This window comes from Trichechus manatus, unplaced genomic scaffold (assembly GCF_000243295.1).
Source record: "Trichechus manatus latirostris isolate Lorelei unplaced genomic scaffold, TriManLat1.0 scaffold00097, whole genome shotgun sequence".
NCBI classification, from domain to species: Eukaryota; Metazoa; Chordata; class Mammalia; order Sirenia; family Trichechidae; genus Trichechus; species Trichechus manatus.
Genome location: NW_004444033.1, coordinates 10,127,259 through 10,138,702, shown reverse-complemented (window position 1 = coordinate 10,138,702; position 11,444 = coordinate 10,127,259). Strand labels below are relative to the sequence as shown.

Below are 11,444 nucleotides of genomic sequence, written 5' to 3'. Positions count from 1 at the left end.
GATGCCCCGTTCTTCTTCACATACTCCAGCTTCTCGGATTATGTGCTCAACATACATACTGTAATAAGTATAGTGAGAGGATACAACCCTTACGCACACCTTTCCTGACCTTAAACCATGCAGTATTCCCTTGTTCTGTTCCAACAACTGCCTCTTGACCTATGTACAGGTTCCTCAGGAGCACAATTAAGTGTTCTGGAATTCCCATTCTTCACAATGTTATCCATAATTTGTTATGATCCACAGAGTCGAATGCCTTTGCAGAGTCAACAAAACACAGGCAAACATCTTTCTGGTATTCCCTTTTCAGCCAGGATCCATCTCACATCAGCAATGATATCCCTGGTTCCACGTCCTCTTCTGAATTCGGCTTGAACCTCTGTCAGTTCCCTGTTGATATACTGCTGCAGCCGCCTATAAATGATCTTCAGCAAAATTTTACTGAATTTTACTGAAGCACAGAGAACTTGAATAACCTGCCTGAGCTCCCACAGTTTGAAAATGACTGAGTTCAAACCCAAAAGTCTGATTCTGGAGTCTGACCTCTTAAGCACTAGGGCATGATGGCTGGTCACAGGTTAAAAGCTAGAAGAAAACTTCAGGATGGTCTACTTCATCTCCACTGCTTTCTAAATGAAATGACTGAAAGCGAAGAGGAAGACTTGCCCAAGCTCATGCAGTAAGTGAACCACTTGACGTGGAATCGATGTGAAAAGTACTGCTACCCCACTTCATTCAACAAAACCAACGAGGAGGTGGGAGAACAGAGGGCGTGAGAGCATCAGAGCTCCAAGTACTTCTGAGCTAGGCATTTAATGAATGGCTTCAACATCTCTCCTAAAATGCTGACAATTCTGAAATCAATCACATCCAAGGAGTTTATTATACGCAGCAAAAGTTTATTCCCAAACCAAATAAACTCTCTCTGGAAAAGCACTTTAAAGTTAACTGCAATTGAATCAATGGCTTCCTAGTTGACCAATGAGTTACAGTTGTTATCATCTTACACTCTGGGGCTAACTGATACTGCTTTTAACCTGAGTGTGAGACAGAATCGCCTGGACAGCACTGCCGAGTTTTTTGTTTGTTTTTGATCTTTGTTGCCTACAAGTAAATGACAGTAATTACAGGTAGTCCCCAACTTATGACATATTTGAGTTCTGATAAACCGCACTTAGGACCATCAGGGTTTTTTTTAATTATTGCATCTTATTAGTAATATGTACGACACACAATGTTGCAGCAGATAATTTGCTGGTGTTATCATTCTCAGATGTTCACTTGAAGATGTTCAGTGTTATGATTTATAAAGATACTGATAATAAAAGCCAATAATAACGAAAAATTTTTAAAAAATGAGGTATTCCACTTACATCAGAACCAACTTACGATGGAGTCATGGGAATGGAACCCCATCTTAAGTCGGGAACTACTGCATTTCTGTTAACTTCTAAACTAACACCTACTTAGGACACTGAAGAAACTTCCAGAAGCAGGGGTACAGCCCTGTTGTGGCTGGGCAGTTTATATCAAACCCATTGCCATTGAGCTGATTCTGACTCATAGCAACCCTATAGGACAGAGTACAACTGCCCCACAGAGTGTCCAAGGAGCAGCTGGTGGATTTGAAATGTTGACCTTTTGGTTAGTAGCCAGCTCTTAACCACTGTGCCACCAGGGCTCCAGTGTATATAAAGGAACTCTTTTTTGGCCTAGAGATTTAAAACTCAACTACCGTCTTTCAAAAGGACAGGAGGGCACTTTATCCTCCAGATTTCCACCGACCACCTGAAAGATACTCAAACATCTGCCTCTTCGCAGGATTAGAGACTGAAACCATCAAGTTCTGAACACGCAAAAACTCGGTAGAAAGGCTTTCACTTGGAAGTCTGATTAGCAAACTCTCCTGAAACCTTCTCCAGGTAATCTTTGAAATACACTTTGTTTTGGCAGAAAACCAGTTTTTAACTGAAATAAGGAGCCATGAGAAACAATTTGCTTACTCATGGTAACACTCACTTCCCCCAAAAGCAGCGTTCTGGAAAAAATGACTTGTATACCAATGTCAGACTCCTTCCAGCAACTAGCCAGCCATCCTCAAACCTGGAAACTATTAAAAGGTCTGATGATGGCCTCCAAGCCTGTAACTCTGACCCCGTGTTTTGGCGCCTAGGGAGGTGGCTTACTAATTCCAGGTTTATTCCCGCCCTTCCCCGCCCTCCTCATTCCCAAAAATGCCAACCAACTGAGCTCTAAGTCAAAGGTGGGGCGGGTGTCTACGTCCAGTGCAGAGGGCAGACATGGGCGAACACGGGAAGTCACTGACGATCGCAGAGGCTTTTAACCTGATTACCAGTGGGGAAAATGACGATGCACGCGCGCAAAGCACAGACTAGGGGCTTTAACGGTGCATGCTCTGACGCCTCAAAATTTTAGGGACTTGAATGGCTCCTAGAAAATACTGCCAAAGGGATTCGGAGCGGGCAGAAACAAAGCCCCACAGCCCACCCCACGAGGGACAAGCCGGCGCGGGGCAGCGAGGACACGGCCTAGGCCCGCCCGGCCGGGTCGGGCCGCGCGGGTGGGAGTCGCCCGAGGCAACCCGGGGCTCGGGCCCCGTAGACTGCAGGCACTGGGCCGAGCCCCCGCCCGGTTCCTCGGCAGCTCCACTCACCAGGAACTGGAGCATGATGTCGGCGGGGAGGGCCAGGAAGTGAGAAGGACGGGCGCAGTTCCGAGGGCCGGGCCTAGCCTGCCTCCCCGGCGCGAGGGGCGGAACCCGCAGTCGACTTCCGGGCCAAGCCCCGCCCCGTTCCGCCAGGCCCGCCACACCTCGCCTCTCCCCACAAGACTCCACTAGGCCTCACCCCGCCCCGCCAGACTCCGTCAGGCCCCGCCCCGCTCGGCCAGGCCCCGCCCCCCCACTCGCTCCTATCCTCCAGGCCTCTCCCCGCCCCGCCAGGCCCCGCCCTGCCAGGCCTCGCCCCGCCCCGTCCCACCCCTCCCGGAAACACGCTCGCTGCGCGCAGCGGTCTGGAGTACGAACCTGCGAGTTTCCGGAGGTCCCCGCGAAGGAGGCGCCGTTTGGTTGGGCAAGTTGGAACGTTCTGAGTCCCGAGCCCCGAGCCCTGAGCCCCGAGCCCCGAGCTCTAGCCTCAGCCCCAGAACCGGCTCCTGAACACCTGGGCCGGGGCCCAGCGATATGTATTTGACCAGCAACTCTCCTTGAACTGGAGGGCAGAAGAATTGCACAGCAAAATCACCGTGGAGCGGGTGCAATGTGCTTTGCCCGGGCCACGCGGGATCTCTGGGGAAATAAGGGCTGTGTTGTTGAGGAGCCCACGGGGTGCTCTGGAGCCTGCGCTGAGGGCCGAGGGGAGAGGTTAGGGGCCCCGAGTCCAGTTCCTGACTGCCCGGCACCGACAGCGGCCTTGCGCAGCTTCCTCGCTTGCGGAATTCCGCAACACCAGCCCTGGTTGGACTGTGATGAGACCGAGGTGGTGTGAGGGGTCGTAAACGGCGCCCCGTGTCCTCTGTGGACAGTGAGCCGGGGAGGCGGCCTGGGTCCCCTCGCCATCTGAAACCCCCCTTCCAGTCCTTCCTCAGGCTCCTCAGCACGCACACCTTCAGCAAGACCCTCTCTCCTCGCCTCCGCTTCGTGAGCTCACCCTTATCTGCTGTGTGAAGTAGGACTCTGGTTCCAAATAATCAGAACCAAATCATGACAGCTTAAACCACATGGGAATTTATTATGGGTACGCGATGGGAGCAGGAAAGCTCTCAGGCGGTGTTTTCTCTTCATTTCTGCTTTTCTCCCTGCGTCTGCTTTATCGTCCCTTTTCCCCCTCCTGTCCAGTTTGCTGTCCAGCATATGGCTACCTAGCGTACCTGACCTGACTGGGTAAACCTTCCATCCACATAAAGAGATTGGATCGCTCTTCCCTTACCAATTTCAAGTAGCTGAGAAAGAGCCGCTGATGGGTTAGGTTGGAGTCAACAGTCCCTGATCAACTATAACCAGAGGGGGCAGGGTCTCTTTGAACTTGATTCGGTGTAGACCAGTGCTTCTCAGATTTTAATGTGCACTCGAATCCCCTGGGGATCTTGTGACACTGCAGGTTCTGACTTAGTAGGGCTGGGGTGGTAACTGACATTCATCCTGTCTAACAAGCTCCCAAGTGCTTCGGCCACTAGGGATGTGAGCTGCATGAGGGTGAGGACCACACCTGCCTGTTCCTGGATCCATCCCCAGTGCTCAGCAAGTGCCAGGCACTTGTTGAAATTCCTTGCATAAGACCTTTCCCCTCCTTACAGATAAAGCCATAAATAAAACCGGGCTTTTCCCCTGAGCTTCTTTCAAACACTCTTTCCCATACCCCGAAATAACCACAAAGTGGGGAGGAGAAAGGCAGACTCCTTTGCTCTCCACTGCTACTTTCAAATTATTACTTAAATATCCTCATATAAAAACACCTTCCTTTCAGCCCCAAGCTATGGTAATCTCAGGGACTTCAAAGACCATACAGACATATTTTCCAGAACTCCCTATCTCCAGTGCCTTTAGTCTTCACACCACTTCAGCAGTCCACTGCCATGTTCGTAGCCCAGGATTTGGTATCTCCTGGGACTGCAGCCCCATGAGGTATTACACTGTAAAACCCAACCTCCTCTTGGAGATCCTGGTGGCGTAGTCATTGAGAGCTATGGCTGCTAACCAAAAGGCTGGCAGTTCAAATCCACCAGGCGCTCCTTGAAAACCCTATGGGGCAGTTCTATTCTGCCCTATAGGGTCACTATGAGTCAGAATCAACTTGAAGGCAATGGGTTTGGTTTCTCTTATCTGCTCTCCGCTCTGACCATAGCTAGATCTCTGGTCTTTCAGCTGTTCCACATTCTCACAGCTGTGAGTGCCCTTCTGGTTTCCCTCTTTTCCATTTGGTCTAAACCCTAAGAGAACAGCACTTCAAACAAGACCTCACTATTAGCCTCAATTCTCTTGTCCACCGGCCTTCTGTGACACTTTCCTTTAAAATTCTAATCCTTGATCAACCCAGCCTTTTCCAAACCAGCAACTGTGAGCACCAAATGCAGAAAAGACGAATCAGTCAACATAAGATACTGACCTTACTAGGTTCGTTGGTATTTTTCCCACCTGGAAAAAAAATAATGTTGAGTTCCTACCTCACGTTATATATAAATACACATAAATACATTCACGTCAATAACAGTTATACAAAAGCAAAACAAGGAGAAAATAAATATTAATATTATTAGGGGAAAAAAGGAGAAATTCTTTTATAATCTTGAAATGGAAAGGTTTTTCACATGACAAATATGATGTAAAACCCAGAAGCCCTAAAAGAAAAGGTTGATAAAGTCAAATACATAAAAATAAAGAAATTTCTGTATGGCAAAAAAAAACCCACGACGTGTGAAACAGGTGACAAAGGGCTAATTTTCCTTAAAGAGCTCCTACTAATCAATGAGAACAATCCAATAAAAAAATGGGCAAAGATGTGAACAGTTGCTAAAAAAGGAAATACAAATGGCTCAAACGTATGAAAAGATACTCAGTGGTGCTCATAAGAGAAATGTAAATTAATGCTGTAATACAATTTTTTTTTTTACCAGATTGGCAAATATCAAAAAGCTTGACAACACACTGTACAGTATTGACAAGAGTGGGGAACAGGCACAGATATACAGTCCTGGTGGGAAGCAAACTGTTAAAACCTCTACGGAGGGCAATTTAGCCCCAATTAGCAAGTTTATATGAGCATTCCCTATGACTCCCACTCTTCTCCACTGCCACATTTCTGACCCACAGTCTGCTGTAATTCTGGAAGAAATGATGGGGAAACAAGATAACGAGTCTTGTTGTTAGCTGTTGTTAGGTGCCGTGGAGTCAGTTCTGACTCATAGTGACCCTCACAGCGACAGAATAAAACACTGCCCGGTCCTGGGCCATCCTCACAATCATTGCTGTGCTTGAGCCCATTGTTGCAGCCACTGTGTCAATCTATCTCGTTGAGGCTCTTCCTCTTTTTCACTGACCCTCTACTTTACCAAGCATGATGTCCTTCTCCAGGGACTGGTACCTCCTGATAACATGTCCAAAGAATGTGAGACGCAGTCTCATCATCCTAGCCTGTAAGGAGCATTCTGGCTGTACTTCTTCCAAGACAGATTTTTCGTTCTTCTGGCAATCCATAAGATATTCAGTATTCTTTGCCAACACCATAATTCAAAGGCATCAATCCTTTTCAGTATTCCTTATTCATTGTCCAGCTTTCACATGCTTATGAGGCAATTAAAAACACCATAGCTTGGGTCAGGCGCACCTTAGTCCTTGAAGTGACATCTTTGCGTTTTTAACACTTTAAAGAGGTCTTTTGCAGCAGACCTGCCCAATGCAATGCGTCGTTTGATTTCTTGACTGCTGCTTCCATGGGCATTGATTGTGGATTCAAGGAAAATGAAATCCTTAACAACTTCAATCTTTTCTCCATTTATCGATGTTGCTTATTGGTCCAGTTGTAAGGATTTTTGTTTTATGTTGAAGTGCAATCCATACTAAAGGCTGTAGTCTTTGATCTTCAACAAGTGTGATGAGGTTTAGTAAATCCAAAATCTCGATTAATTCCAAATGTAGTCTGTCGTGTGGAAGTTTTCGTACCTCAACAGCTTAGAAAACGCGTGGCTTCTGTGTCCCAGGCTCTTTGATGATTTCTGGGTTCATGCCTCTGTTCCAGGTGATAAAGGTTACCATAGGCCTGGCCGGTGCAACAACAGGCATGATTACTACATTTGGATCCAGTTATTGATTCATTCCCATTCCCGTAGGACTTCTATTTATTAACAGGATGCTTTCCAGCTAACAACCACCCGTCCGTCAATATGTCATACTATGGAAGCTTGTGCATTGCTGTGATGCTAGAAGCTATGCCACTGGTATTTCAAATACCAGCAGGGTCACCTACGGTGGACAGGTTTCAGCAGAGCTTCCAGACTAAAACAGACTAGGAAGAAATGCCTGGCAATCTACCCAAGAAAACCCTACGGATCACAACAGAACATTGTCGTTTGCTTTGGACACGTTGTTAGGAGGGATTAATCACTGGACAAGGACATCATGTAAAGTAGAGGGCCATCGAGGGTGAGGGAGACCCTCGGTGAGCTGGATTGGCACAGGACCTACAGGCATGGACTTAAACATGGTGGCAGTCGGGAGGATGATGCAGGGCTGGGCAACGTTTCATTCTGTTGTTGTACCTAAGGTCACAATGAGTCAAAGTCAACTCGATAGCAGCCATCTCTCTGTCTTACAGCCAAAGACTAATAATTATAAGCAGTGGACAGTAAATTAATCTCAAAATATAACAGTGGCAAAGTCTTTTTAAAAATATGCTTAAAAGCCATAGGAACTTTATTATAAGTATTCAAAAAATGCCACACTGTAGAATAAGCATGAATTTTCTTCTACTACATGACTCCAGCCTCTTCGCCTCTCGGCGGTCTGTCCTATGTGCTGAGCTAAGATAATTGCTGGCCAGGAAGGGAAAAAAATGCACTTTCAGATGCTGTGGGCACCTGAACATAAATGCCTGTGGGCAAGAAATAGAGCGGTGATTGTGTGCAAAATTCTTTAGTTGTCACCATCATGTTAATTATATGAGAAATAAAGGGAGATGATTAATTTGAGAAATTACAGTCATTTCTAAGGAATAAGTGAAAATTATTCTACCGTCATCCACGTGCAAAAAAGATTGTTGTTAGGTGGCATGAAGTTGATTCCGACTCATAGCGACCCTACATACAACAGAACGAAACATTGCCCGGTCCTGCGCCATCCTCACAATTGTTGTTATGCTTGAGCCCATTGTTGCAGCCACTGTGTCAATCCATCTTGTTGAGGTTCTTCCTCTTGTTGGTTGACCCTCTACTTTACCAAGCATGATGATGTCCTTCTCCAGGGACTGGTCCGGCCTGATAATATGTCCAAAGTACATGAGACAAAGTCTTGCCATCCTCGCTTCTAAGAAGCATTCTGGCATTAAAGAAGGCAAAAGTTAGATAATGTTAGGAAACAGATGGGCTGACTTTTTTAATCATTTCTATAATACATTATTCACAGTACTGAGCACACTATTCTATAAAAGAACATGGCTATAGCTTATTATCCACTATATTCCCAGGGAGTAACCCTGAATGAATATGATAAAAGGGTGATGTAGGTACAAAGGGAGAAAAGTTGGAGTTTCCAGAATATGCCTTTAATTTAGCACTTAGCATTCCCTGGGGAAAAATCACCACTGTGGGAGGCTGATTTGTTGGATTCCCAATAATGCAGATCATTTTCTAGATAAAATTTCATACATTTGTCTTGCTTTGTTTTTTTTAAAAAGGATTTATTTTTTACTAGTGAGGATGGGACCAGGCAAAGAAGTTTACAGAAAAGATGTCCATATATAAAGAAAGAAATACAAAATATTTTTTGGTCATAATTTAGAAACAAACTGATCTATAAAAAGGAGACAGTTTTCCCCAATTCATCTCTCCCACAAGAAGAGTACAAGCCCAGGTACTCAGTTCCTTGATATCCTCAGCAGGCCACGGATACGTCTGACCAGGGCTTGTATAAAACTATAGCGAGATCGAACTTTTGAATAGAGTCCTTCAATGTCCAGAAGTTTCTTTTGCAGTGATTCTCCAAATGCATTGATGGAGTCAGCCTGAAGCTGGAGGGAACACAGATGACATTCTAGTATTAGAACTGCAGTCTTAAACATTTCTTTTACTCTATGTCTTACTATTTAAAATACCTTTGAAATTTTATAATGTGGTCCTTGCTCAGATAAATTAACTCAACATTCACATTTCCCACCTAGAAATGTATAATATGATGCTAATGTTTTTCCCTCTTCCCTTTCTTGTATAATATGTAAAATTTAAAATCTGTTTTAAATGGCAGCAACTGTCGATACTGATGATATACTGACTTATGCACAGAAACATTTCCTGGGGGACCACACGAGATTTTATGAAGAGTGGCTGCCCTTGGGGAAAGAAACAAAGGGTAGGTGGGAAGAGAGGCTTTTATTTTCTACTTCATTTTGCGATTTTTAAAAACTATTTGCATGCTTTATTTTCAAGTAATATAAATGAGGGGGTATCCTGGTATATTCTTTAGCATTCATGTGTATTTTAGAACGCATATGTAGTTTCAGACGGATCTTTTTGATATTCTAAGAAATGCTAAAATAAACTTCAAAATTATATAAATCTCCCTGCCTTCAGTTTTGCATTAAAACCACAGCAAATTACCAAATTACTGGGCTGAGGGCTGTGGGGACCATGGTCTCAGGGAACATCTAGCTCAACTGGCATAACATAGTTTAAAAAGAAAATGTTCTACATTCTACCTTGGTAAGTAGCATCTGGGGTCTTAAAAGCCTGTGAGCAGCCACTCACAAGTCCCACCCCTTCGGAAGCAAGACAGAATGAAGAAAACTAAAGACACAAGGGAAAGATTAGTCCAAAGGACTAGTGGACCACAGCTACCACGGCCTCCACCGGACTGAGTCCAGTACAGCTAGATGGTGCCCGTCTACCACCAACAACTGCTCTGACAGGGAACACAACAGAGGGTCCCGGACAGAACTGGAGAAAAATGTAGAACAAAATTCTAACTCAGAAAAAGACCAGACTTACTGGCCTGACAGAGACTGAAGAAACCCGAAGAGTATGGCCCCCGGATACCCTTTTAGTTCAGTAATGAAGTCACTCGTGAGGTTCACCCTTCAGCCAAAGATTAGACAGGCTCATAAAACAAAATGAAACTAATGGGCACAGCAGCCCAGGGACAAGAACTAGAAGGCAGGAGGGGACAGGAAAGCTGGTAATAGGGAACCTAAGATTGAGAAGGGAGTGTTGACATGTCATGGGGTTACTAACCACTGTCATAAAACAGTATGTTTACTAACTGTTTAATAAGAAATTGGTTGTTCTATAAACCTTCATTTAAAGTACAAAAAAAAAAAAAATCACAGCAGATTATTTTATGAAATTATTTATTAATCCTGCATCTTTTCCAACTTTATAGCAGACAAGTCTAAATGAAACAGTAACATAGTCATTAATTCGACATATGTTTATTGAACATCTTTGGGGTAATCTCTTCTTTAACTAACTCTGCACACAGCCTCACTTAACATTAGCTTCCCGACATGAGCCCAGCCAAAGCATTAATTACTTTTATGAAGTCACTCAGGGCTGGGACTAAGTGGGCGTAGTCTGGAGGCTGGGGGGACCTGTGCCTCTCTGCGCTGGATAAGGCCCCCCTTCAGCGTTAAGGACATCGGTGACAAGGAAGGACCAGGGAAGAGCAGAGGCTTTAGCAAATCCCAGCTGAGGACATTCCGATGCCTGTAGCAGATGGAACTGAGACTCATCTTCCCTTACAGCAAGCAACCTGCTAACTACTTTGTTAAGAACAAGCTTTTGCTGTTAGCTTAATGTGATACTTTCATTTTTCATTGTTTTGAGGATGCTCTTCATCCATCCCAACAATATCGGTCCAAAGGCTGCTAAGTGCACAGTGCCGTGTGATATGATAGTCTGCTAGAGTGGAATTTAATGGCTCTTCACAATTTTACCACTAAATGCTTTCCTGAAAAATTACGTGTTGAGTGACACTTTGTGCCTAAAAATTCTACAAAGTTAACCAAAAGAAAAAACAAACAACAACAAAACCAGGGTTTCTGTTCTCTAAATGCGAACTGGTGCTACCATATAATAACGACTACCAATCCCTGAACACTTACTGCGTCCTAGGCACTATACTAGAAGGCTCATATACGGGAAGCCTCTTCGTATTCTGACAAAACCCTATGCAGCTGTATTAGCATTCCCATCTCTTAGACGAGGCAATGAAGGCTCAGAAGTTAAACAAGTTGTTCGATGTCACACAGCTGTTAGGTGGCCAAACCAGGCCTCCGGATGCAACCCTCAAAGTTACACTCTTACTAACACATCAGGCTTTTTTATTTAAAAAAAAAAAGTCTGGGCAAAGACCCTTACCTGGTCTATATCATGCTGGCTCACTACAGTCAGCCCACTTCTGAAATCCAGGCTGGTGTCTGAGGCGAAGGAATCTAGAGATAAAAGACACAGTCAAACCAGCTTCGCAAGCGTTTACTCTATTCCACAGTGGAAGAAGCTGATGGCAAGGAACACGGCCATGCAAAATCACGTTCAAGATCGGGAACTCAATTATCAACTTTCAGCAAATGTAAGTCCCTGGGATGCATTTCACTGGTCTAGGCCAGGGGTCTCAAGCCTTTCTTCTGTTTCTTCCCACCCAAGGGATCCCTCATCAGTCACACAGGCTCACTCCAGCAGTGAGAACCCCGGCCGAGGCTGAACCTCGTCAGTCACACGGGCTC

The 11,444-nt window shown here is 45.1% G+C and overlaps 2 protein-coding genes across 2 annotated transcripts in view; both read right to left on the bottom strand.

The window, feature by feature from the left end:
• STMP1 (short transmembrane mitochondrial protein 1) overlaps positions 1 to 2,768 on the bottom strand; it is a 13,908-nt gene extending 11,140 nt beyond the window's left edge. Inside the window, exon 1 of the mRNA XM_023737145.1 lies at positions 2,675 to 2,768. Coding sequence (XP_023592913.1) covers positions 2,675 to 2,689 — 15 coding nt within the window. The 5' untranslated portion in view covers positions 2,690 to 2,768. The remainder of the gene's footprint in view (positions 1 to 2,674) is intronic.
• A 5,623-nt stretch (positions 2,769 to 8,391) lies between these two features.
• NUP205 (nucleoporin 205) overlaps positions 8,392 to 11,444 on the bottom strand; it is a 66,774-nt gene continuing 63,721 nt past the window's right edge. Inside the window, exons 41-42 of the mRNA XM_023737144.1 lie at positions 11,080 to 11,153; positions 8,392 to 8,738 (exon numbers count right to left, since the gene is read on the bottom strand). Of these exons, the coding sequence (XP_023592912.1) occupies positions 8,586 to 8,738; positions 11,080 to 11,153 (227 nt within the window). The 3' untranslated portion in view covers positions 8,392 to 8,585. The remainder of the gene's footprint in view (positions 8,739 to 11,079; positions 11,154 to 11,444) is intronic.